The sequence below is a fragment of the Ranitomeya imitator genome, chromosome 3 (assembly GCF_032444005.1).
Source record: "Ranitomeya imitator isolate aRanImi1 chromosome 3, aRanImi1.pri, whole genome shotgun sequence".
Taxonomy (NCBI): domain Eukaryota; kingdom Metazoa; phylum Chordata; class Amphibia; order Anura; family Dendrobatidae; genus Ranitomeya; species Ranitomeya imitator.
Window position 1 is genome coordinate 286810508 of NC_091284.1, and position 27682 is coordinate 286838189.

Here is a 27682-nt window from a genome sequence, read left to right on the forward strand (position 1 = left end):
ATAAAGAAGCTAATGATACTTTAATCAAACAAATCACATACTATATTATCCCAAATACAAAAACGAACAGAAAAGACACAATATGTTTGATATGTACAAGATGTTTATTTGCCCTCAATTAGTCATTTTCTTATTGACAAACCCATTTTTTGCTTTATAATAATCTTTTTATTTTATATAGCGCTAACATATTCCGCAGCGCTTTACAGTTTGCACGCATTAATTTATGGCCAGTTACAGCAAGAGCAGCTGGTGTCAAACACTAAGCTGGATTGGCAGGTTTGCTGGTAGGTGTTTCCATTTAGGCAATTATAGAACTGACTTTTACTTGTTGGGCTGGGATACAGACCATTTGATTTTCCAACACAGAAACTGCTGCTACCTTGTTGAGCTTTTGCAGCTGTGGCTGGCGCGGCTGGCGTGCTTGGTGCTGCAGTGTTTGGTGCTGCAGTGTTTGGTGCTTCTGGTACTATTGAAGTTTTACAATCTGCATAATAAATAAATGTAACAATATTACTAAGATATACTATGACGTTTACTAGTGAAACTTGCTCTTCATGAATTACATATAATGTGGTCCATATGAAAACAACCTTACTAGATTTTCCAGGATTTGTATAAAATGCCCTAGACCAAATGAGTCAGTTTTTTCTATAGTTTCTACAGTCTTGGTAAGTCTGCAATCAGGGTAAGCTTAAGCACTTACTTGGAAAAGAGATTCCCAGAGCAGATTTCAGTGCATTCATAAGGGGATATCTGCCTTGACCACAGAAATGTCCACTAAAGTCATCCAAAGGAAGGGCCCACACCATAGCGCCTCCAAAGTTATTCTGCAGAAGCCACTCGGCCTATGAACAAAAAGGAACCACACAAATCATGATTTCTGCCCTTTTTTATGTGAGTTTAGACATCACCTTTGTTCTCCTGCAGTTTGTTTTCATACCTTCATCTGGAAACTCTTTTGGTTGTCATACCCAATCCATTCACTTCCTTTGTAGGCATATGGGACAGCTTGTGGGCTATTCCAAACCTCTGTAGCCCCTTCCAGGAAACTACAGATCTGAAAATGAATGGAAAGGAAAATAAGATCACCTTTTATTAACTTGGCTCATTTTAGCTTGTAAATGTATTGTGTATGAAGATGCTAATGGATCGCCCCCCAAACACAGGGCCACGAGTTCTCGGTACCGGGCCTCTCTGGTTCGGTTCTGAGGCTGTCACGGTGGCTAGACCCAGTCCGCGACCCTGCTAAGGGGCGTCCAAAGGAGGTGGTGCAGTCTGTCAGGGGTTCCTGACGCCACCTGTGGTGTTCGGTCAGGGTGACCGACGCTGCTGTGGGGTCCGCTGGGGTGATGGAATGGCAGCTGGATGGTATACCTTCCCACAGGTGAAGCATGTCCCCAGGGCTTCCCAGTAAGGTGGATGGTGATGTTGTGAGGTGCAGTCAATAACGAGGACACAAGGTTGCAGTCTCTTTACCTCTTTACTGTAGACTTCAGGATCCTCAATCCAGAGCACGTTTAACAGGGCCATCTGAGACCGGCCGGTCCGATGGGCACTTCCAGAGTTTCCTTCACAGATGGAAGTCGTTGCCTACCACTAGCGCCTGTGTGTTGTAGTCCTACCCTGCTGAGTATTCGGAATAGTCCTCACAACTGCTGTTCTCGTTCGTTCGTTCTCTACAGCTCTCTCTCTTTCTTTAGTTCCAGATGTTACTAGTTTCTCGTCCCCCAGGTATGTTATGGCTAGGACGCACCCGTATGACGGGAAGGCTCGGAGCTCTTCCGGGACCCTAGAGACGCCCCTCTCCACGCGTTGCCCCCTATGTCTTCGTAGGAAATTTAAGGTAGACAGCCAACCTATAATTAACTGTCCTGCGGAGTTCAAAGTAAGGCCTAGAGTCAGTTACTCCCGCGGTGTTCCGGCCACCGGCTACGTGCCTCAGTAGGATGTTGCCTCAGTCTCACGGCACGACTCCTACTGGTACTCCTTTGTGCTTGATCTCGTTTACACTGTTCCACAATATCCTTCCCTCCGTGTCTCTTTCTTAGGATACCGCTGCAAGGTAGTGCAGGTGCGGTTCCGTTACATTCTGCTCTGTTCGCTAGGCACCTGCCAGGTTCCCACCCCTGACAGTGTCTTCTCCCTGCAACACCCCCTGCCACGGGTTGTTGCCTGAATCCAACCCAGTCAGCTTCTGACTAACTTCCTCCCCAACCCCTAGTTTTACCAGTGAGGAGTGGCCCAAAAAATAAAGCCTTTTTCTCCCCCTAGTGGCCAGAGTGTGAAGTGTAATGTATTCTGGTGATACCTGGTCAGGAGAACTCCTTTAGTGCCATCAGACGTACCATCACTCCCCTTAGTGGCAGAGTGTCATACTGCAACGACCAGATCTCTGGGGCACTGCACTCCCCCCCGGTTAAATCCAGTACTCCTGGACTGGGAAGAAGAACAACAATACATTGCAGCAAAAGACATACAAAATTTTTGAAATGCTTAAAACAGGTAATTAAAATAATGCTTCCCTTTATGGGAGGTGAGAACACTTGAACGTTACAAACAAAATTAAATATTTTTAAATAACAGGTTGACTATAAATAACTTTCAGTCCCCAGCCGGGTATTCTACCAAGTGCAAACTCTGAACAATAATTTAACTTTTCCTTTAAGGGCGTATAAGCTGAACCCACTAAAGGCCTACTATAAAATACTATATAAATAACTCAACTTTTCTTTCCGTTCTAGCTTCACCAATGCAGGACCGCCCAGCTGCTTGGCTGGGCCTACTGTCATTGTACCGACCATCATTCTACGGTTCTCAGGAGGACTCTCTCTCTAACCCCAACGGGTTCACTTCAAGCTTTCCTGTCCTCAATCTTTATTAACATTATCAAACTTTATTAACTTTCAACATCATTAACGTTTCGCTCTTTTCTAAGGCAACATGTCAACATTCCCTTTAAGAGGGAACCAAGTCTCTAGGAAGTAGTGCAGATTTTCTCTGTCTGCAAGTCCACTGAAAGCAAGACCTTCTGCGTCATGTCCAGAAGCATTATCTTCGCAAAGTCTTCTTTCACTTGTAAAACCAGTAGGGAGCACCTTTAAGAAGGTGCAAACTATATACAAAACAGTTTTGAATCATTCACCGTACATGATCCGGCAGTCTTTGGAAACAATGATGAACTTGTGCAAAAATAGAAAAAGAACTATAAACAATAGGGATCCCGGGTAAACAAAGGGACCCCTTTTAGGAATAACCCTGGACGGGTTTTAAGCAGCAGCAAGAAACAGTTAACTATTTACATATTCAGGTCTTCGAGGTTTAGTTCTGGGAAGGTTGTGGTCTTACCTCGCAGACCACTCCTCTCCGTTGAGAATGGGTGGGACCCTCAATGACACGCGGGGCCTGGTCTGTCTGGTGGTCCGCGGCAGGGGCTTCTCCCTCTGGAACCTCAGCTGGAACCTGTAGGACTGTGCATCGCTGGACACCCCTGGCCACCCAGCCGGTCTCCCTCCGCCACCTGTGTGTAAGTCACAGCATCCCCAGGCCTCAGGTCACGGTCCTCCTCAACTGTTCCATAGCGGAGTTCCACCTCGATCCGATCAACATGGACCTGCAAGGGCTCCCCAATCTCCTGGATGACCCCCATCTCCTCCTTGGGGTTATAGAAGACCACCACTCCCCACTGTGATGGTGGGACCTTCTCCTCTTCTGTGAGGTCTATCATGGTCACAGGTCGAGGCTGTTTCCTCCATGCCGCCACTAGGCGTCGATGGTGTTCCGTCATTGGCAGGATTCTCAAGTCCGGCTCCTGCGGAGCGTGACTCCCTGGTCGGGTGTGGGGACCTGACGCGGCCGGAGAGGGTAGAGGAGGGGATACGGGGGAGAGACGGATCTCCGTTGGGTGGCCCAACCGGGAACTCACCCGAGCATGGGCCTCCAGGCAGCGCGCCAGCCACCGAGCCTCAGCGGCGGCCACCCAGCCATCAGGCATCCGTCCACTGGGTTTTCCCTCAGGCAGCTCCACAGCGGTCGATCTCTGCAGCGGCGGTGACTCCGGGGTCGCTGCGGGTGGTGCAGGCCTGTGCCTGGCCAGGTCGTCTCCATGTGGTGGCCTGGAAGTCGCCATCTTTGTCCCCTCCTCTGGATCTTCTTCCCGGGCTCTTTTTCGGGGGCGGCTCCGTCCCCACTGTCCCCACCCTTCATAGAGGATGAGAAGGCGGACCTCAGCGGCTGACGGGCCCGCCCTCAGGATACAAGAATACTTAGACTGAGCGGCCATTATCTTTCGCACTCTTCAGTTCTTTCACACCCATTTCCACACCCTTCTTCTTCTCCTGCGCTCCTCGTGGCGCGGCAATGGCGACAGTTTTGGCGGGAGTCTTGCGGCAGATAGCAGTACACAGTCTTTGCAATAAATCACAGTTCAAACACGTTTCAATCACAATTCCAAGGCACACATGACCTGATTCTCAGGCTTAAATACGATCCTGTTTGTGACGCCAAGTTGGATCGCCCCCAAACACAGGGCCACGAGTTCTCGGTACCGGGCCTCTCTGGTTCGGTTCTGAAGCTGTCACGGTGGCTAGACCTGGTCCGCGACCATGCTAAGGGGTGCCCAAAGGAGGTGGTGCAGTCTGTCAGGGGTTCGTGATGCCACCTGTGGTGTTCAGTCAGGGTGACCGACGCTGCTGTGGGGTCCGCTGGGGTGATGGAATGGCAGCTGGATGGTATACCTTCCCACAGGTGAAGTATGTCCCCAGGGCTTCCCAGTAAGGTGGATGGTGATGTTGTGAGGTGCAGTCAATAACGAGGACACAAGGTTGCAGTCTCTTTACCTCTTTACTGTAGACTTCAGGATCCTCAATCCAGAGCACGTTTAACAGGGCTATCTGAGACCGGCCGGTCCGATGGGCACTTCCAGAGTTTCCTTCGCAGATGGAAATCGTTGCCTACCACTAGCGCCTGTGTGTTGTAGTCCTACCCTGCTGAGCATTCGGAATAGTCCTCACAACTGCTGTTCTCGTTCGTTCGTTCTCTATAGCTCTCTCTCTTTCTTTAGTTCCAGATGTTACTAGTTTCTCGTCCCCCAGGTATGTTATGGCTAGGACGCACCCGTATGACGGGAAGGCTCGGAGCTCTTTTTTCCGGGACCCTAGAGACGCCCCTCTCCACGCGTTGCCCCTTATGTCTTCGTAGGAAATTTAAGGTAGACAGCCAACCTATAATTAACTGTCCTGCGGAGTTCAAAGTAAGGCCTAGAGTCAATTACTCCCGTGGTGTTCCGGCCACCGGCTACGCGCCTCAGTAAGATGTTGCCTCGGTCTCATGGCACGACTCCTACTGGTACTACTTTGTGCTTGATCTCGTTTACACTGTTCCACAATATCCTTCCCTTCGTGTCTCTTTCTTAGGATTCCGCCGCAAGGTAGTGCAGGCGCGGTTCCGTTACGCTCTGCTCTGTTCGCTAGGAACCTGCCAGGTTCCCACGCCTGACAGTGTCTTCTCCCTGCAAAACCCCTGCCACGGGATGTTGCCTGAATCCAACCCAGTCAGCTTCTGACTAACTTCCTCCCCAACCCCTAGTTTTACCAGTGTGAGGAGTGGCCCAATAAATAAAGCCTTTTTCTCCCCCTAGTGGCTGGAGTGTGAAGTGTAATGTGTTCTGGTGATACCTGGTCAGGAGAACTCCTTTAGTGCCATCAGACGTACCATCACTCCCCTTAGTGGCAGAGTGTCATACTGCAACGACCAGATCTCTGGGGCGCTGCACTAACATTCTACATGAGCAAAAATAATAATTAAAAAAAACAGAGAATTTCAAACTAAAAGTAAACATTTAAAACTAAATAATCAACCCAACAAATTAATAAAAATCTACTGTACTTTCTTAGTAATATTAGTTTTATCCCGGTTTGTATAACAGCAAATAGCCACCATTTCAGTTTCAGTCGAGGTTGCCATATAAATTGTCCATGTTCTTGAATCTTCTTATCTATGCTAGGATACCTGACCAGCTTATACATTAGTATATGAGAGGCAAAAAGAGATGATAGAAGCGACCAGCAGAGAATCGATTTCCAGTCAAATTTCATAAAATTGGCAGATTCCCACGATGTCAGGTGGGCTTCCTCATAATGTCCTGCCGCTTTCATATCACATAGTCTAGAGCAGCTAATCAGGGGAAACTACCACAGCCTGGATAAAAGAGGAGGGCCAGCCAAATAGCACCATTTTATGCTTTTATAGTGTAGGGAATGGAGGTCAGAGCGCACAGCTCACTCCACATAGAGGCATAATCAAAATTGGATTGGATTGTAGCACATTGAAAATCAAAGTGGTAGTCTGTGATACTAAACAAAGATTCAAGTGATAAAGGGAGCTGGTGTACCTGCATAGTTATGTGTCTGTGAATACGTTGATCTGCAGTAACAGCACAGCACCATAATGACAGCATTTCTTTAAATCTTCACACACTGCCACTGCAAAGCAGGAGTGCAGTAGAATTCCCTGTGTCCTAATTTTCTAGCAAACCGGAAGCCTGAGACCCAGGTGTTCTGTGGTATCTGCAGTGGCGTAGGAAAAGGGGGTGCGGGGGGGGCGGGCCGCCCCGGGCGGCACAATGTGGGGGTGGCTATCAGCACGGCTGCGCGCACTCATTCTCTGCTCCTTCCTCCCTGCATAGTGAGGACTGGAGCAGAGCGCTGGCAGTGCGCGCGGCCGTGCAGAGTTGCTGGCTGCAGTGTAGCAGGGGCACACAGTCACACACGCTGTGACTCACCCCCGCACCTGCAGTCAGCAGCAGAAGCTCCGATCCCGCCCCTCCAGCAGCGTCACAGCTCTCACAATGTGAAGAGCCATGGAGGGGCGGGGCTAAATGTCGGGGGCGGAGCCACGGACAAGCAGGAAGAAGAGGCAGAAGGAAATATGAAAATCAGAGCGGGAGACAGAAAAGATGTGAGAACAGAGACAGAAAACAACAGAGAGGCAAGACACAGGTGAGAAGTATATATGTATATATATATATATATATATATATATATATATATATTACATCATTGTCTAAGGGTCACACTTCCGTCTTTCTGTCTGTCCTTCTGTCTTTCTTTCTTTCACGGATATTCATTGGTCGCGGCCTCTGTCTGTCGTCGCTGATTGGTCTCGGCAGCTGCCTGTCATGGCTGCCGCGACCAATCAGCGACGGGCACAGTCCGATTAGTCCCTCCGCTGCAGTCAGTGCCCGGCGCCTGCTCTATACTCCCCACAATCAGCGCCCGCTCCATAATCCCCTCCAGTCACCACTCACACAGGGTTAATAGCAGCGGTAACGGGCCGCGGTGTAACGCACTCCGTTACCGCTGCTATTAACCCTGTGTGTCCCCAACTATTTACTATTGATGCTGCCTATGCAGCATCAAGAGTAAAAATATGTCATGTTAAAAATAATAAAAAAATGAAAAAACCTGCTATACTCACCCTCCATCGCCTTTCCCGCTCCTCGCAACGCTCCAGTGCCCGCTCCATGCAAGCGGCAGCTTCCGGTGCCAAGGATGGTATGTGAGAAGGACCTGCCATGACGTCACGGTCATGTGACCGCAACGTCATCACAGGTCCTGCGCTCATACCAACCCTGGGACTGGAAGCTGCCTCGTGCGATACAGGGCCAGAATTCATCAGAGGGTGAGTATATGTTTATTTTTTATTTTAAGTCTGTATACTACGTGGCTCTGTGCTGTATACTCCATCACTGGGCAATATACTACGTGGCTGGGCAATATACTACGTGACTGGGCAATATACTACGTGGCTGGGCAATATACTATGTGGCTGGGCAATATACTACGTGGCTGGGCAATATACTACGTGGCTGGGCAATATGCTACGTGGGCTGTGCAATATACTACATGGCTGTGTTATATACTACGTGGCTGGGCAATATGCTACGTGGGCTGTGCAATATACTACATGGCTGTGTTATATACTACGTGGCTGTGTTATATACTACGTGGCTGTGCTATACGCTATGTGGGCTGTGCTATATACTGCGTGGGCTGTGTTATACACTACGTGGCTGTGCTATATGCTACGTGGGCTGTGTTATATGCTATGTGGGTATGCTATATTTCTCTGCTGTATCTGCATCATGAATCATGCTATGTGTTAAAGGGGGGGCCCACTGAGACTCTTTCGCCCGGGGCCCTCTAAAACCGCGGCCGGCGCTGCAGCTGTTTAACGCTATTGACGTGCGGGCCCGCGCCCGTACGTCAATAGTTAACAACAGCCACCAGCCATTTGGAGGCTGGCAGCTGAAGTCGGCCGCAGCGCACACGTCGACGGCTTCTGACGTCATTGTCAGTCGCCGGCGAGTGCACGCTTCAGCTGCGTGGAGAGAGCAGGAGCGCGGTCAGGTAAGCAGAACTTGTTTTTTTTTTTTGCAGACCCTATCATGTGTGTTGCCCTATTTTTGGTAACCTTTGTGTGTATTGAGCCGAGGGGGGGGGGGGGGGCGCCAAACTCGGGAGCAGCCCCGGGCGGCAAAAGCTCTAGCTACGCCCCTGGGTATCTGGTACCAACATGTTAGCAGGAGAACTTTCAAATCCTGTAATTTGCCATCTGAGATCTCAGCAGATTAGACCTGTTTTCCAGCTCATCCCAAAAGATGCCCAAGTGAACACATTAAACTATTTATCTCATTTCTCAAACTACTGAAAACCAATTTTGCATTGTTGCAGTGCAACCTACCCAGCTAAAAAGGGCCTGATGAGATGCAGTAGGTCTGTAACAATATTTCTGCAAGAATTTTAGGACCCAATGTTTCTTAGCTAAGTATTGTCCAGAGCATCACACTGCCTCTGCCAGATTGACTTCTTTCCATAGAGCATCCTGGTAACATCTCTTCTCCAGGTAAGTGATGCACAAGAACCTGACTGTTTACATGATACTAAAGATAGTGTTTCATCACAGCAGACTACCTTCACATGTTATTTTATGGTACATTCTAATGATTATATGCTGATTTATCATAGCGAGCGTTACATTTTTTTACCAATTTATGCTTCAACAGTTAAGTTCAGTGAGTTTGGACCAGACACTCTATCCTTCAGTTCACCAGTGCCTCAATTCAATATGCTGATAGCTTATCATCATTCCTTGGATCACATTTGGTAGCTACTTACCACAGCATACTGGGAACACCATACAAAGACCTGCTGTTTGGGAGATGCCCTAATGCAGTGGTCTAACAATCATAATTAGTTATCATAACAGCTCTCAGATATTTATGCTTGTCTATATCCAATACATCATCTTTAAAGTTGGCAATATACATTAGATAGCTGTCAGCCAAACAATGTTTTGGCCAGTGGTGGTCAGCCGTCCCTCCCATACAGAAGGGCAATAGTTTGGCTGACCACTCCTGTGTTCTCAATTAGAAAGCCTCAAACTGACACGTTGGCTGGCGGCACATCTCAGGGGGAACGATGCTATTGACAGTCCAAAATCAGACATGAGCGATTCATATTTCCCCTGACTACCAGTTGGCCGGCGGCCCTAGAAACATTAGACCATTACCCATTGATATCAGCTGGTTAAGACAACTTTAGTCTAATATGTAAGGAGATGATTACTTTCTAACATAACCTACTTGTTGACATGTGCCAGCACCACAAAATAAATAAAGGGGCTGTCCATCCAACAAATCAATGCTTGAAAATAATAAGTGATAAACTATTACTTACTTAAAGAAGCCCCTGCCGCTTTAGTGGTGCTTCACTGTAGCTCTTCAGTGTTCCCTGCTCACATGACCACAAAGGCCAATGAGTGGCAGTAGCAATCATGTGTTGTAGGCAGGGCATCACCACTGCAGCACTGTCAAAGAACTTACCTTTTAAAGTGGCAGGGGCTTTAATGGTAATACGTAATGCATTGTCATGCATTAGCTACCTATGGCCGACTTTCTTTTATTGAACAACCCCTTTATTGTTCTTAACTTCACCTATTAGAGGTTTTATTGGTGTAGAAAAAACGTTCTTGTTTTATTTTTCATCACTTGAATTGGTACATGAAACACTTCAAATTCAAGATGAAGTGTCATTCATAGTTTATTCAGACATATTAGTGTTTCTAAAGGAAGATTATGCAGATCAAAAAATTCTGTGAAATTAGACGCCTCCATTTATTCTTCTAATTAAACCTAACCTACAAGGAATATCAGTATCCCAAAAATGATGATAAACGGGGTTACCTCAAAATATGCCATAAATCCAGCCTGCTGTGTATATGGTGCAGCGGGAGCGCCACCAGATGTTGGAGCACCCAATCCATTGTTAGAGGGGTTCGAGAGTGTAAAAGTTCGTCCATAAGCTGGAAATCCGACCATGAGCTTTTCAGGTGCAGCACCATTATTTTTCCAATAATTTAGGGCATAATCCTAAAATATCAGAACAGATGAAAATGTGACAATTCAGTTTATAGATTCTTAATGAATAAGCAGATACGACACTGTGGATCATCAGCTCCTCCTCACAATGCCTTAAGGACACCGTTCTCTCCTGGTTCTCCTCCTATCTCTCCGACTGCTCTTTCACTGTATCTGTTGCTGGTTCCTCCTCCTCTCACCTTCCCCTTACTCTTGGGGTTCCTCAAGGATCAGTCCTAGGCCCTCTCCTTTTCTCTTTGTATACTGCCCCTGTTGGACAAACAATCAGTAGATTTGGGTTCCAGTACCATCTCTATGCTGATGACACCCAATTATACACTTCTGCTCCTGATATCTCACCTGCCTTTTTAGAAAACACCAGAGATTGTCTTACCGCTGTCTTCAACATCATGTCCTCCCTCTATCTGAAACAGAGCCTGTCAAAAACTGAACTTGTGTGTTCTCCCCCTACTAACCTACCTTTGCCTGACATTGCCATCTCCGTGTGTGGGTCAACCATTACCCCCAAGCAGCATGCCCGCTGCCTTGGGGTCATACTTGATTCCGAGATTTCATTCACCCCCCACATCCGATCACTGGCTCTCTCTTGTTATCTGCACCTCAAAAACATTTCTAGAATTTGACCTTTTCTTAAGGTACCTTCACACTGAACGATATCGCTAGCGATCCATGACGTTGCAGCGTCCTGGCTTGCGATATCGTTCAGTTTGACAGGCAGCAGCGATCAGGATCCTGCTGTGATGTCGTTGGTTGCTGCAGAAAGTCCAGAACTTTGTTTCGTCGCTGGACTCCCTGCAGACATCGCTGAATCGGCGTGTGTGACGCCGATTCAGCGATGTCTTCACTGGTAACCAGGGTAAACATCGGGTTACTAAGCGCAGGGCCGCGCTTAGTAACCCGATGTTTACCCTGGTTACCAGCGTAAAAGTTAAAAAAACAAACACTACATACTTACCTTCCGCTGTCTGTCCCCGGCACTGTGCTTTCCTGCACTGGCTGTGAGCGCCGTCCAGCCGGAAAGCACAGCGGTGATGTCACCGCTGTGCTTTCCGGCCGCTGTGCTTACACAGCGCAGAGAAGCAGAACGCCGGGGGACAGACAGCGGAAGGTAAGTATGTAGTGTTTGTTTTTTTTAACTTTTACGCTGGTAACCAGGGTAAACATCGGGTTACCAAGCGCGGCCCTGCGCTTAGTAACCTGATGTTTACCCTGGTTACCGGCATTGTTGGTCGCTGGAGAGCTGTCTGTGTGACAGCTCTCCAGCGACCAAACAGCGATGCTGCAGCGATCGACATCGTTGTCGGTATCGCTGCAGCGTCGCTCAGTGTGAAGGTACCTTTACTTTCGACTCTGCAAAAACTTTGTTTCTCTTATTCATTCTTTTCTGGACTATTGTAACTCTCTACTAATTGGCCTCCCTCTCACCAAACTCTCCCCGCTCCAATCTGTCCTGAATGCTGCAGCCAGGATCATATTTCTCAGCAACCGTTATTTCGATGCCTCTTCCTTGTGCCAGTCATTACACTGGTTACCTATCCACTCCAAAACCCAGTACAAACTTATTACCCTTATCCACAAAGCGCTCCATGGCTCAGCACCACCCTACATCTCCTCCCTGGTCTCAGCCTACCACCCTACCCGTGCCCTCCGCTCCACTAATGACCTCAGGTTTGCATCCTCAATAATCAGAACCTCCCATTCCCGTCTCCAAGACTTTACAAGTGCTGCTCCAATTCTTTGGAATGCACTTCCCAGGTTAATACGATTAATCTCCAATCCCCACAGTTTTAAGCGTGCCCTAAAAACGCATTTGTTCAGACTGGCCTACCGCATCAACGCATTAACCTAACTATCCCTGTGTGGCCCATTCAAAAAACTTAAACCATAATCAGGTTCCTCGCATCATGTTCTCATACACTTTATGCAGTTAATAGCCCTCTGTGTCTGTACTGTTACATACTTAGGCTGATGATAGCCGGTTCATGCAGCTTTACATGAACACCTGAGCCTTATGCTATGGCTGGTCCGAACAACGAAAGCAATTGTTACCATCCACCTCTCGTGTCTCCCTTTTTCCTCATAGATTGTAAGCTTGTGAGCAGGGCCCTCATTCCTCTTGGTATCTGGTTTGATCTGTGTTTATTGTTATGCTGTAATGTCTATTGTCTGTACAAGTCCCCTCTATAATGTAAAGTGCTGCGGAATATGTTGGCACTATATAAATAAAAAAATATTATTATTATACATAAGAGATACATAAAAATAACATACCACATTGAAATAGATATAACCACCCTGATCAGCTGGGCCCTGGTAAAGCGGGCTATTCTCTCCTGTAAATCCTTCCCATGATCCTCGCAAATCATATGTCATTACATTAATAAGATCCAAGTACCTGGAGATAAAATGGAACAATGAAGAAAAACTGCACACAATTACCTACCCCAAAGGTAATTAAGGTTTTCTGATTAAATACATTGTAATTCAACCGTAATACACTGCTGTATGTTTTGTTATTCAGAATAGTGCAACTATTGGGCTACTAAAAATGTAGGATTAAATAGAAAGGAATGAGAAGACACATCTTAATGCCTGTTTCTGAGTTGTTGTTTTATGATGTGCATTATGCTAACATTATAGCATGTGTTATTGTTAATTTAAAGAGGACCTTTCACTAGTTTATTTTGGCTGGTTTTTGCTATTATTTTATCTTCGCTACTCCCCTGAATATGCTGTTTTCCTTTTTTTAAAATCCACCCATACAGCTTCAGGCCGGTTTCACACGTCAGTGGCTCCGGTACGTGAGGTGACAGTTTCCTCACGTACCGGAGACACTGACACACGTAGACACATTGAAATCAATGCTTCTGTGCAGATGTCATTGATTTTTTGCGGACCGTGTGTCTGTGTGCCAAACACGGAGACATTTCAGTGTTCGTGGGTGCGCACGGATCACACGGACCCATTAAAGTCAATGGGTCCGTCACCGTGTAAACACCTACCGCACACGGATGCTGTCCGTGTGCCATCCGTGTGCTGTCCGTGTGCGTTTTTCCTGCCATAGGGTTAAAATTGTAAAAATTGTTGCAATACACGGACACGGACACACGGACAGCACACTGACAGCACACAGACCCTAAAAACGTACTCACGGACATCATACGGATCCCACACGGATGGCCTATGTGAGCACACGGACACGGATAACTCCGGTACCGTTTTCTCCGGTACCGGAATTATCTGGACGTGTGAGACTGGCCTCACAGATACAGCATTTCTATTTAGTATTCATTGATATGATCTTTACCAAAGGGGCATTGCTCGCAGGGTAATAAAGCATAATAACAGAGTAGCCAAAAGACTAGAGATGAGCGAATATATTCGGCTTACCAAATAAGCTGCATTTGGAACCCGGCTAACTGGAGCGCTCCGATAATCAGGTGTCCGCAGCTGCATGTGTCACGGCTGTGTGACAGTCACAACATATGCATGGAGCGCCTTCAGAAGACATGCCTCCAGAGAATCCTGCGAGGGGAAAGTGGCTCACAAGATTTTCTGGGGGTGTCTTTAGGCTAATTCTTACACTGTAACCAACACCCCTCTGGTAAAGACCATAAAATTAGTACTAAAAGGGACCATATAACTAGGACTATATGGCAGATAAAGAAACAATTAAATATTCAGGGGAGCTGCGGGGAATAAATACAAAAACTAGCCACATTAACAGCAGATATTCTATAACATTAAATTAATTCTCAGACTACGGAATTTGCATGCATTCAGCAAAATAGATGATTGTGCTGATTCTCAAGAATAGGGCTGAGGTGGAATAACGAAGACAATAAACAAGCATGGTGCCATTTTTGTATAAATATACATTGACCACATTTGCACAGAACCTAATTAGTGACTTATTTTTCAGAAAAAAAAACATACTGAGATAGTTGTGGAATTTGATATCCATTTGCAATGGTGGACTTGCCAGCAGACACAGCAGCAGACATGAGCAGACGAGGTCTATTGGTTTCACTACCTTCCTGCACAAATGCCGCATTCATTTCCTAAAATGCAGAAATATAAGGAACAATACTCCTATTGTTTACTTTTCCATTACATTACATTTTGTTTGCCGTGTCAAAATACTTAATGTAAGGGTACCGTCACACAGTGCAATTTTCATCGCTACGACGGTACGATCCGTGACGCTCCAGCGTCGTAACAATATCGCTCCAGCGTCGTAGACTGCTGTCACACTTTGCAATCTACGACGCTGGAGCGATAATTTCATGACGTATGTGCGATGTAGAAGCCGTTGGTTACTATGCGCACATCGTATACGATATATGTTACACCATGCAATCATGCCGCCACAGCGGGACACTAGACGACGAAAGAAAGTTTCAAACGATCTGCTACGACGTACAATTCTCAGCGGGGTCCCTGATCGCAGGAGCGTGTCAGACACTGCGATCTCGTAACTATATCGCTCGAACGTCACGAATCGTGCCGTCGTAGCGATCAAAATTGCACTGTGTGACGGTACCCTAAGTGTAACACAAGTGTGAATCTCATAAGTGTAGACAACAAATAATTTCACCTGTAGCAAAACAGAAAACTGTTGCTGAGTTTGTGGTGGGCTGCCTCTGTCTGAGTCACCAGGATACTCCCAGTCAATGTCCAATCCATCAAACCCATACTGTCTTAGAAATTTAATGACAGAGGTGATGAATGTCTGACGGTTCGCTGAACTGGATACCATGGCATTAAACCTGTAGGAAGAAAGAAATCCTTAAAATTAGAGATGAGTGAATCGATTTGATCCATATTGAATTTGTTTATTTGTTTTTTGGAAATTGCTGAACTTGGCAAATTCAAACAATTTGCATATCACTTCGCTACTATTATACACATTGCAGCAATTTGCAGAATCTAAAAAGCAAACTAGTAATTCAAAGAGATTTGCTATTTTAAAGGGATCACATAAACTGGGGGAGGTGCCCCATAATGCCTTTGCAGCTGTCACAAACATGATCTAACACAGCGAATCAAGGAAGGCTGTCATAGCCTGTATAAAAGTAGAAACAGGAAAGGCAGCAGACATTTTGTGGTGAATCCGATTCTTGAGCATGCATCACCAGTGCTCTTAGCTTAGCCATAGACATAAGGAGAGAAAGCCAAAAAATTGGACTAATTATTCAGATAGTGTTTTTGACAGCTCAACAGTCAATATTAGGGTGTGAGGAAAAGAGAATAGTGTCATACAAATATTTGACTCTAACTAAAGGCTTTGCAGTACTTCTGAATTGCAGCAAATAGTTTTGCCACAAACCAAACTTTTAGCAAAACCTAAATTTATGTATATTTAAAAAACATTTGCTTATTTCTACGTGTAACGATAAAGCACGACATACACACAACATTGTATAACGTTATTATTTAGGTAATGTCACCATATTTCCAAGCAGGGTGTCCCACCTACCAGTCAGAGCAGAGAGCTACAACCAATACATCAATCTACAAAGGCCAGTGTGTGGTACTACACTTCTTTGGCGTTTTCAAATTTAGGTCTGTATATCTACCACAACAATTCCAAAAAAGTTGGGACAATGTGGAAAATGTAATAATTAAAATAAATAATTTCAAAATCTGTTAATGTCATATTTTATTCAGAACATAGCACACATATTAGAAGACAAAAGTGAGATATTTTTCTTTTTCATTTGAAAAAAAAAAGGTAACCTTTCACCACTTTGAGCATGTTAAACTAGCCACATTGATGGAGTAGTTGCTGGAGAGCTAAGTAAAGTTTTTATTTTACAATTTCTCCTCTCCTATGTGGATATATTAGCTTGCAAAATTTAGGTTATAATTTGATAAGCCCAACTGGGTATTACCAGAGATTTGTCTCAGAGGACAATTGCTTCTACCCCTGCATGACTATATGTAAAATCGTCATTAAAACCCATCCTGCGCGATAATATAGGTGAATTTAATGAAAATGTAGAATCCCTGTGGGTGGAGATAAGGGGAGGGGGAAAAAATAATAAATTACTGATAGGGGTTTGTTATAAATCTCCAAAAATAATGGAAGCAATGGAGAATATCCTCGTAAAGCAAATAGATGAAGCTGCGACTCAAGGAGAAGTCATTATTATGGGGGACTTCAACTACCCTGAAATAGATTGTGGAACAGAAACCTGCAGTTCCAGCAAAGGTAATCGGTTTTTGACAACTATGAGAGACAATTACCTTTCACAACTGGTTCAGGACCCAACAAGAAAGGGGGGCACTGCTAGACCTAATATTAACCAACAGGCCAGACCGCATATCAAATATAAGGGTTGGGGGTCACTTGGGAAATAGCGATCACAAAATAATAAGTTTTCATGTATCCTTTAAAAAGATGTGTAGTAGAGGGGTTACAAGGACACTAAACTTCAGGAGGGCAAATTTCCAACGGATGAGAGAGGATCTTGGTGCAATTAACTGGGACGATATCCTGAGACACAAAAATACACAAAGAAAATGGGAGACGTTTATTAGCATCCTGGATAGGACCTGTGCACAGTATATACCGTATGGGAATAAACATACTAGAAATAGGAGGAAACCAATATGGCTAAATAGAACTGTAAGGGGCACAATAAGTGACAAAAAGAAAGCATTTAGAGAATTAAAGGAAGTAGGTAGTGAGGAGGCATTAAATAAATACAGAAAATTAAATAAATTCTGTAAAAAGCAAATCAAGGCAGCAAAGATTGAGACAGAGAGACTCATTGCCAGAGAGAGTAAAAATAATCCTAAAATGTTCTTTAACTACATAAATAGTAAGAAACTAAAAAATGATAGTGTTGGCCCCCTTAAAAATAGTCTGGGTGAGATGGTGGATGAGGATGAGGAAAAAGCCAATATGCTAAATGACTTTTTTTCATCAGTATTTACACAAGAAAATCCCATGGCAGACAAAATGTCTAGTGATAAAAATTCCCAATTAAATGTCACCTGCTTAACCCAGCAGGAAGTGCGGCGGCGTCTAAAAATCACTAAAATTGACAAATCTCCGGGCCCGGATGGGATACACCCTCGAGTACTGCAGGAATTAAGTACAGTCATTGATAGACCATTATTTTTAATCTTTAAAGACTCCATAATAACAGGGTCTGTGCCACAGGACTGGCGTATAGCAAATGTGGTGCCAATATTCAAAAAGGGAACAAAAACTGAACTCGGAAATTATAGGCCAGTAAGCTTAACCTCTACTGTGGGTAAAATCCTGGAGGGCATTCTAAGGGACGCTATACTGGAGTATCTGTAGAGGAATAACCTCATGACCCAGTATCAGCACGGGTTTACTAGGGACCATTCATGTCAGACTAATTTGATCAGTTTCAATGAAGAGGTAAGTTCCGGATTGGACCAAGGGAACCCAGTGGATGTAGTGTATATGGACTTTTCAAAAGCTTTTGATACGGTGCCACACAAAAGGTTGATACATAAAATGAGAATAATGGGGATAGGGGAAAATATGTGCAAGTGGGTTGAGAGCTGGCTCAGGGATAGGAAACAAAGGGTGGTTATTAATGGAGCACACTCGGACTGGGTAGCGGTTAGCAGTGGGGTACCACAGGGGTCAGTATTGGGCCCTCTTCTTTTTAACATATTTATTAATGACCTTGTAGGGGGCATTCAGAGTAGAATTTCAATATTTGCAGATGACACTAAACTCTGCAGAGTAATCAATACAGAGGAGGACAATTTTATATTACAGGAGGATTTATGTAAACTAGAAGCTTGGGCTGATAAATGGCAAATGAGCTTTAATGGGGATAAATGTAAGGTCATGCACTTGGGTAGAAGTAATAAGATGTATAATTATGTGCTTAATTCTAAAACTCTGGGCAAAACCGTCAATGAAAAAGACCTGGGTGTATGGGTGGATGACAAACTCATATTCAGGGGCCAGTGTCAGGCAGCTGCTACAAAGGCAAATAAAATAATGGGATGCATTAAAAGAGGCATAGATGCTCATGAGGAGAATATAATTTTACCTCTATACAAGTCACTAGTTCGACCACACTTATAATACTGTGCACAGTTCTGGTCTCCGGTGTATAAGAAAGACATAGCTGAACTAGAGCGGGTGCAGAGAAGAGCGACCAAGGTTATTAGAGGACTGGGGGGTCTGCAATACCAAGATAGGTTATTACACTTGGGGCTATTTAGTTTGGAAAAACGAAGACGAAGGGTTGATCTTATTTTAATGTATAAATATATGCGGGGACAGTACAAAGACCTTTCTGATGATCTTTTTAATCATAGACCTGAAACAGGGACAAGGGGGCATCCTCTGCGTTTGGAGGAAAAAAGGTTTAAGCATAATAACAGACACAGATTCTTTACTGTAAGAGCAGTGAGACTATGGAACTCTCTGCCGTATGATGTTGTAATGAGTGATTCATTACTTAAATTTAAGAGGGGACTGGATACCTTTCTGGAAAAGTATAATGTTACAGGGTATATACACTAGATTCCTTGAAAGGGCGTTGATCCAGGGAACTAGTCTGATTGCCGTACGTGGAGTCGGGAAGGAATTTTTTTCCCCAATGTGGAGCTTACTCTTTGCCACATGGGGTTTTTTTTTGCCTTCCTCTGGATCAACATGTTAGGGCATGTTAGGTTAGGCTATGGGTTGAACTAGATGGACATATAGTCTTCCTTCAACCTTAATAACTATGTAACTATGTAACTATGACGTTGACCAATCATAAGCAGGTAGCAACACACAGAGGAAAAAAAGAACATGTTTGTCTGCCTCATTAATCTCTGCAGCTATTGTATAGAGGCACAGCAGAGCTAAGTTATGTATTATTACAAAACCTTCTAGATGTGTAAATCTAGAAGTGGACAACAGAGTGCACAATAGGGTGATACCCTACAGAGGGAGAGCAGGAGAGTACTGGTTATGCTCACCTGATGGAGTTGTGACAGGCACAACTCCTATGTAGGCATGAAGTAAAACAGCTGCTGCTATCACATGGCGGGGGATAAATCCTCCAGGAGATATTGGATCCATTTAGATGAACACATAGGTGGGCTGCACTGCTTTTCAAGAGATAATAACCAATGTCATTTGTTTTTTTTTCACTTGAAAAAGATGGCATTGAGACGTGTTGTGAATAAAAAGCCTTTTTTATTATCATCTCTGAGAATTGATTTACTCCAGCAGCACAGCCCACCTACATGTTCATGCAACTGGATTCAAACTCCTCCAGATCTCATCTCTCCGCAGTGTGGGGGAATGGTGAGAGCTCACAGCACTGTGAGCTGAGATATGGAAGTTTTAAATGTATTAAAATTATTAGTATATTATATTGGTTTCAGTATATTTAATTTGGTATATCAATGCTGTAAATATAATAATAAATAACATATCCTTTAATCACATTGGTTGTAAAGACTAGAACAAATAATTAAGGGTATGTGTGCACAAAGTCTTTTTCCAGCTAAATCAGCCAGGAACTGGCCTATAACGCACTAAAAATGCAAATAAGAATGAACATAATGTACAGCAATGTCAAAAAGACTTAATGTGTGTAAGCTAAATCTTTTGTTACTTGTTTTTAGAGTTTAGCGAATTTGCTCTGGTCCCTGCTTATTCTGCAAGCTGTAGCGCTTACTGAGTAAGCTGCAGAGGGAACCCGGATACATAGAGCGTGGCAGCCGATCAGCAGTCCGGCGCTGCAGCTGCATGTGTCACAACTGTGTGATGGTCACTGCACATGCTTGGAGGGCCTGTGTGTTGGGCCCTCCATGCATGTATTGTGACTGTCACACAGCCATGACACATGCACCTGCAGTGCCGATTAGCTGGCGCCATCCAGCAAGCCGGGTTTCCTCTGCAGCTTATTCGGTAAGCGCTATAACTTGCTCAATTTGCTCAACTTTAGTTGTTTTAACCACTTCAGGCTTCAGAAGATGTGAAGTGGATAAAGAAAGTGACCGGTCCATTGTTCAGGCTGCTTTTTGCTTGGAAGCTGTTACTATGATATGTATAATTGAAAAAATCACAACAGGAGCAAAAGACATCAGAAAAGACAATCTTGAGGGAAAGACATTTTCTTGAAGTGCTTCAAAAACAATGGTGGAACAGAAGCATCTAAAAGATGCCACGTGCCCATCACTGAAGGGCATAACGAGGTATGATTGTTTTGGCTGAATATACAGCTTTGGGGAGGCATTGGCTCTCCCTATTTATCACAGTTGTTTTGAGTCTTGCTCCAGTGGAAAAGTAATGCAAACTATGTCTCAGAGAATGAAAGAAAACTACCATTTATTGGAACTAGCTATCTATAAGTCAATGTGAGAACCTTTATAACAAGATGTAATCATGGCCAGGGATGAATCCCAAGCCATGAAACTCATAAACAGACATTTTGGGGGCTTGCCCCTTGTCAATGTAAAGCATGGTCAGACTGGCTGAATAAGGCACCTATGATGCACCTTTGGGGAAGGACTGAATATACAATAGAATAGACACTGAGAAAAGAATTGTGTTTTACTATTACCCAGAAGTTCCATAGTTCCAGCCACCAACAGAGAGAAGAGTTTTCAGTTCACTGTTGCTACAAACAAGAAAAATAATGCAAGTTACATAAAGTTAATAATAATATAGGACTATACAAGTCTGAACTGCTACACTAAATGTATTGTATATACTAAATGCTATAGTTACATGAGCAGAGCCTCAGTGCTGGCTGTAACCCAGATGACTACATATTTGTACACTACTGTTTGCTCAATGTAGAGAAGTTTTGGAAGATTATGCTCATTTGTCCAAAAGTGTTGGAACTTAATATATATGATATCTGGCAATATTTAAATTGCAATAGTACATGACACCAAAAGTGTCTAAATGTATTTGAGTAACAGCTGATCTGCGGTACCCAGAAGCATATGGTAAACCGTGGTGTCTCCGGTAACAACTGATCGGTGGGTATGCCAAGTCTTGAACACCCAACAATTGCTTATTGATAACTTATCCTAGAGATAGGTCATTAATATCAAAGGTTTGGAAAACCCATTTAAACACAATTTTGTTTTTCTAATATAAAAAGATCTTTTTTAGAACAATTCTCTTTTACTTAAAAAAATAGTAATAGTAATAATAGTGCTGCCAGAACATGGAAGAGATTATGACGTTTCTGCGTAAGTTAAACTCTATAATAAAATCTTTGGGGCAGATTTATTAAGACTGGCATTGCCCATGCCAGTCTTAAAATAGGTCTCGCTGGTGTATGATGTGCTGAATTCATTAAGAGACCCAAGCACCTTAATTAATTTGGCGCATCTTCTTTGTGGTGGGCGCCTCCATGCTCCTCGCCAAAAAATCTACTCCAGTCAATGACTTTAGTAGCATTTCTGGCATAGGAAATGTGGACACCTTTAGGCCGGCTTCACACTTGCGAGTTTTACGGACGTAAGAGCGCAGAAACTACGTCCGTAAAACTCGCAAAAAATACGGCACAATTATTCTCTATGCCTCTGCTCCTCTCTGCCGTATTTTACTGATCAGTATTATACGGCTTTCTACGGCCGTACAAAATCGCAGCATGCTGCGTTTGTCACCGTACTGCGCAAGAAATACGCCAATGAAAGTCTATGGAAGCGTGAAAAATACGGATTACACACGGACAAGCAGTGTGACTTGCGAGAAATACGCAGCGCTGTTAGAGAGAAAAGCCGGCAATTCAGTGCGGTGTACAGTAAAATCACACTGACAGCTTACAGTAGAATAGGTAGAATAAATGTCTACACATAGAATAGGTATATATATATATATATATATATATATATGTCAGTAGACACATATATGTATATATATTAATATTTTTTCCAGCGCTATACAGCTTGAAACCCGGTAATTCAATTACCGGCTTTTTCCTTCTCCTTCCTAAAACCCGACATGATTTGAGACATGGTTTACATACAGTAAACCATGTCTTCTCTCCATTTTTTTTGCAGATTCCACACTACTAATGTCAGTAGAGTGTATCTGCCAAATTTGGCCGTTCTAGCTCTTAAAATAAAGGGTTAAATGGCGGAAAAAATTGGCGTGGGCTCCCGCGCAATTTTCTCCGCCAGAGTAGTAAAACCAGTGACTGAGGGCAGATATTAATAGCCTGGAGAGGGTCCATGGTTATTGCCCCCCCCCTGGCTAAAAATATCTGCCCCCAGCCACCCCAGAAAAGGCACATCTGTAAGATGCGCCTATTCTGGCACTTGGCCACTCTCTTCCCATTCCCGTGTAGCGGTGGGATATGGGGTAATGAAGGGTTAATGCCACCTTGCTATTGTAAGGTGACATTAAGCCTAATTCATAATGGAGAGGCGTCAATTATGACACCTATCCATTATTAATCCAATTGTAGTAATAATAATAATCTAATAATCTTTATTTTTATATAGCGCTAACATATTCCGCAGCGCTTTACACACATTATCGTCACTGTCCCGGTTGGGGCTCACAATCTAAATTCCCTATCAGTATGTCTTTGGAATGTGGGAGGAAACCGGAGTGCCCGGAGGAAACCCACGCAAACACGGAGAGAACATACAAACTCTTTGCAGATGTTGTCCTTGGTGGGATTCGAACCCAGGACTCCAGCGCTGCAAGGAAAGTAAAGGGTTAAATAAAACACAAACACATTATTTAAAATTATTTTAATGAAATAAAAACAATGGTTGTTTGAGTATTTTATTCTACGCCCAATCCAGTGACTGAAGACCCTCGTTCTGTGAAAGAAATAACATAATAAACCAACAATATACTTACCCTCCACAGATCTGTAACGTCCAACGATGTAAATCCTTCTGAAGGGGTTAAAACATTTTGCAGCAAGGAGCTTTGCTAATGCAATGCTACTCCTCGCTGCAAAACCCCGGGGAATGAGTCTAAATATAGATCAATGAGCTATATTTAGCTTCATTTGCGGTGAGGCGCCCTCTGCTGGCTGTTCATAGATCGTGGGAAATTACCTAGAAGGCTCCCAGGCTTTCTAGGAAAGTTCCCACGATCTATGAACAGCCAGCAGAGGGCGCCTCACCGCAAATGAAGCTAAATATAGCTCATTGATCTATATTTAGACTCATTCCCCGGGGTTTTGCAGCGAGGAGTAGCATTGCATTAGCAAAGCTCCTTGCTGCAAAATGTTTTAACCCCTTCAGAAGGATTTACATCGTTGGACGTTACAGATCTGCGGAGGGTAAGTATATTGTTGGTTTATTATGTTATTTCTTTCACAGAACGAGGGTCTTCAGTCACTGGATTGGGCGTAGAATAAAATACTCAAACAACCATTGTTTTTATTTCATTAAAATAATTTTAAATAATGTGTTTGTGTTTTATTTAACCCTTTACTACAATTGGATTAATAATGGATAGGTGTCATAATTGACGCCTCTCCATTATTAATTAGGCTTAATGTCACCTTACAATAGCAAGGTGGCATTAACCCTTCATTACCCCATATCCCACCGCTACACGGGAATGGGAAGAGAGTGGCCAAGTGCCAGAATAGGCGCATCTTACAGATGTGCCTTTTCTGGGGTGGCTGGGGGCAGATATTTTTAGCCAGGGGGGGGCCAATAACCATGGACCCTCTCCAGGCTATTAATATCTGCCCTCAGTCACTGGCTTTACTACTCTGGCGGAGAAAATTGCGCGGGAGCCCACGCCAATTTTTTCCGCCATTTAACCCTTTATTTTAAGAGCTAGAACAGCCAAATTTGGCAGATACACTCTACTGACATTAGTAGTGTGGAATCTGCAAAAAAAATGGAGAGAAGACATGGTTTACTGTATGTAAACCATGTCTCAAATCATGTCGGGTTTTAGGAAGGAGAAGGAAAAAGCCGGTAATTGAATTACCGGGTTTCAAGCTGTATAGCGCTGGAAAAAATATTAATATATATACATATATGTGTCTACTGACATATATATATATATATATATATATATATATATATATATATATATATATATATATATATAGACAGTATATATATATTTTTTTTTCTTTTTGGGACACATGGATCACTTCTATAGCGGTATGTTGGTTTTGCAAGTCTGCGAGAAAACCACGCAGTACGGATGCCATACGGATTACATACGGAGGATGCCATGCGCAAAAAACGCTGACACACCCTGCCTACGGAGGAGCTACGGACCACTATTTTCGGGACATTTCAGCGTATTACGGCCGTAATATACGGACCGTATTTTCATACGCTGAGTGTGAAGCCGGCCTTACTGAATTAGACAAGCGAGCATATCCACTCCGTATTCTGTCCCATCTCTTCCCCAACTCCACCCATTTTTATGAAATTGCTTCAAAAGTCACACATTTTTTGTGCAATTACATATTGCACAACATTTTGATGACTTTTTAAAAGTATTTTACAACAGTTTTCAAAACAAATTGGTGATGAATTGGGCCCTATGTAGTAAACAGCTTCCTTACCCCTTCAGAATGATTTGGAAAATGGGAAGCCAACATTGTTTTACTTACATGGAACCTATCACCAGGTTTTTCACAATATAAGGTAGGGCCAGCACCTGTAAGCTCTCTGTTACAGCATGCTAGAAATGTGTATATATATATATATATATATATATATATATATATATATATATATATATATATATATATATTGTATATACAGTATTCCCCAGTTAGCTGTACCTAACACACAAAAACTTGCTTTTATTATACTCATCTATGGGGCAGTCTAGTCCGATAGGTGTCACTGGTCTTGATCCGGCAATTCTTCTCTTCTTGCGATCAACGTTCTTCCTTCTTGCTTCATGAGGATGAAATGTCCTACATCATCCAAACAGTGTCCTCCATCGCACTTCTGCGCAGGCGTACTTCTCTCTGCCCTGCCGAGGTCAGCGCAAAGTACTGCATGCACCGGCGCACTTTGGCCCTTCACCATGCATGTGCATTACAGTACTTTGCTCTGCCCTCGGCAGGGCAATGAGAAGTATGCCTACAGAGAAGCATGATGGAGGACACTGTGGATGACGCTGCTTTTATAGTCAGTCACTTTGGAACAATGATAAGAAGTAGGCCAGGTCAAGCTCCTGACCCTGCTTTCGGCCTGTTTTTTATGACGCTGTACTGCAATAATTATTAGTCGTGTAATTCCATATCACTGTTACAAATTTCTTACAAAACCTAAGATGTTTTTCCTCACCTGACATTTTCTCCGACCACACCCTGTCACCTACTGTGTGCCATCTCATTTATGTTCCCCCTGCCACTGTGCCCATTTGTCTTTATGTGGCCTGGCCAAACTGCCAATTCCCTCCAACCACTGCCACCCTTTCTTTGCAGTCAAAATTGAAGGAGGCTGTCTTACAGAAAAAGTAGAGGAACCAACATCCGTATGTGGTAAAATCCATAGATTTTTATTAAAGATATTACAAAAAATACATGGATCATAAAAGCACCATAAAAGAAGGAGCTGACACTACTACACATTTCAGGTCAATGCGGCCCTTAGCTATAGCATCAATAAACCAACTACACAAAGGGCTATATATAGTGAAATAGACATTATTGATAACACTTGTTAGACTACACATTAAAACTAAGGAGACAATTTCTAAGACAGTGCAATGGGGCTGGAAGTCTTGAAGACTCGGGAGCAAGGAGCAACAGTATCAGTGTATTTGTCTAGGCAGGGGTCGGTCTGGGGACTCAAATCATTTTGGGATCTGGTTACAAGTCTGGATTCATTTTGTGGACAGGAATCTGAATTAATTGAGAGATGACGTGTGTGCTGCTTATGAGGAGAAATCAGAGAGTCCATCGAAGTCTGCCATGTGAGAGAGATACTAGAGCCTGCAGGGCCAGAAGCAGCAGCATGCACACTGTTTTGGTGCACTGTATAAGCAGGAACTTTAGTGCAATGTTTTTTTAAAACATTTTCCTACAATTCACAGATTATCCCTTTTGGTTCCCTATTGTGCCAGCACCCATTAGTCTCCCACATACTCCTCTGAGACCATTTTCATTCCCATTATGCACCCCTTCCCCAGACACACACCCATTATATGGGGCCCAGATTTGCAGCTCCGGATAGCCATATGCAAATACACAGACATGCTTTGCATTCTTTCGACACAATACGATTTGTTTTCTTTTTCACTCTCTGGAGTAATAAAACGTTGTCTTTTCTGGTGCTGGCCTATTTTTATAGCCAGGAGAACTCAATAAAACAAGTAAGATAACAAAAGAGCTCTTGGTTCTTATTGTATAATATGGCTAACACACGGCTAATGAGCAGCTGTCATGGATAATCCTAGGACTGATCAACTCTTTATATACTCATAGGCACCAATTTATTGGAAACCCCAATATCCTGACTGATTAAATGACATAATCATATAACAAAGTAATCATCAGTGTTTCCTAAATAAATATACCTCTAAATGGGACTCGAGAAATGAAAGCAATTACGGAAGAAAGGTACTCACTACTTCTTGAGGGAATTTAAGGAAGCATAGAGTTGCGGATCATTCCACTCAAATGTCTGGATCTGGTTGTTGGTCATTGTGGCAAAAGCATAAATCACATGAGTACACATGCAAGGATCAACATTATCAGGCATATATGTGGCGGGACTAGGGTAGTACTGAGCCCAGTTGGTAAAGTAACAAACCAACTTGACAGATGAGCCTGGCAAGGAGAACATTACAATAATCAATTAAATAAATTAGTACAACAAAAACAATAAAATACTATATAAAAACACATTAATACCTAAACATATATAACTGTATCTGTATGAATGTACACCAATGTACCGTATTTGTCTCTCTGAAGACTAGTACTGAGATCCTGCAATGAGAGCATTAGAACCTTACTCCATCATGGCTGGAGTGATCGCTCAGGTGCTAGAGCTCGTTCATTTTAATAGGAATAAGCCCTACAGAAAATGTAGTAGATCTCGCAATAAAAAGACCAGAACTCAGAGTAATCTGATAATGGAGAAGAAAATCTGTGGAATAACATGGACTTACCTAACTGCACATGCAGTAGGAAGGTGAAACCTGCAGAAAATAGATGGGGAAAGATTAAGTGAATAGTATAAGCCACTTTTACTGTACTCAGTGACAGAGTAAAATTGAAAGAAACTCACAGGTGAAAAGCAGGAATTTGTTCATCTTGATTCCTGAAA

At 43.5% G+C, this 27682-nt stretch overlaps 1 protein-coding gene across 2 annotated transcripts; it reads right to left on the reverse strand.

Moving 5' to 3' along the window:
- LOC138672054 (acidic mammalian chitinase-like) lies at positions 1 to 27682 on the reverse strand. Of its 2 annotated transcripts, none has more exons than XM_069760127.1 (11): positions 27644 to 27677; positions 27525 to 27554; positions 26979 to 27180; positions 21004 to 21060; positions 15036 to 15207; positions 14375 to 14499; positions 12710 to 12833; positions 10244 to 10429; positions 944 to 1060; positions 707 to 848; positions 1 to 487 (listed from the first exon to the last, which is right to left on the reverse strand). In XM_069760127.1, the coding sequence occupies exons 1-11, from the start codon at positions 27666 to 27668 to the stop codon at positions 225 to 227; spliced, it is 1443 nt and encodes a 480-aa protein (XP_069616228.1). In that variant the 5' UTR covers positions 27669 to 27677; the 3' UTR covers positions 1 to 224. The 2 variants fall into 2 exon arrangements, with proteins under 2 accessions (XP_069616228.1, XP_069616230.1); XM_069760129.1 differs by having other exon boundaries at positions 2 to 487; positions 26979 to 27040; positions 27644 to 27682.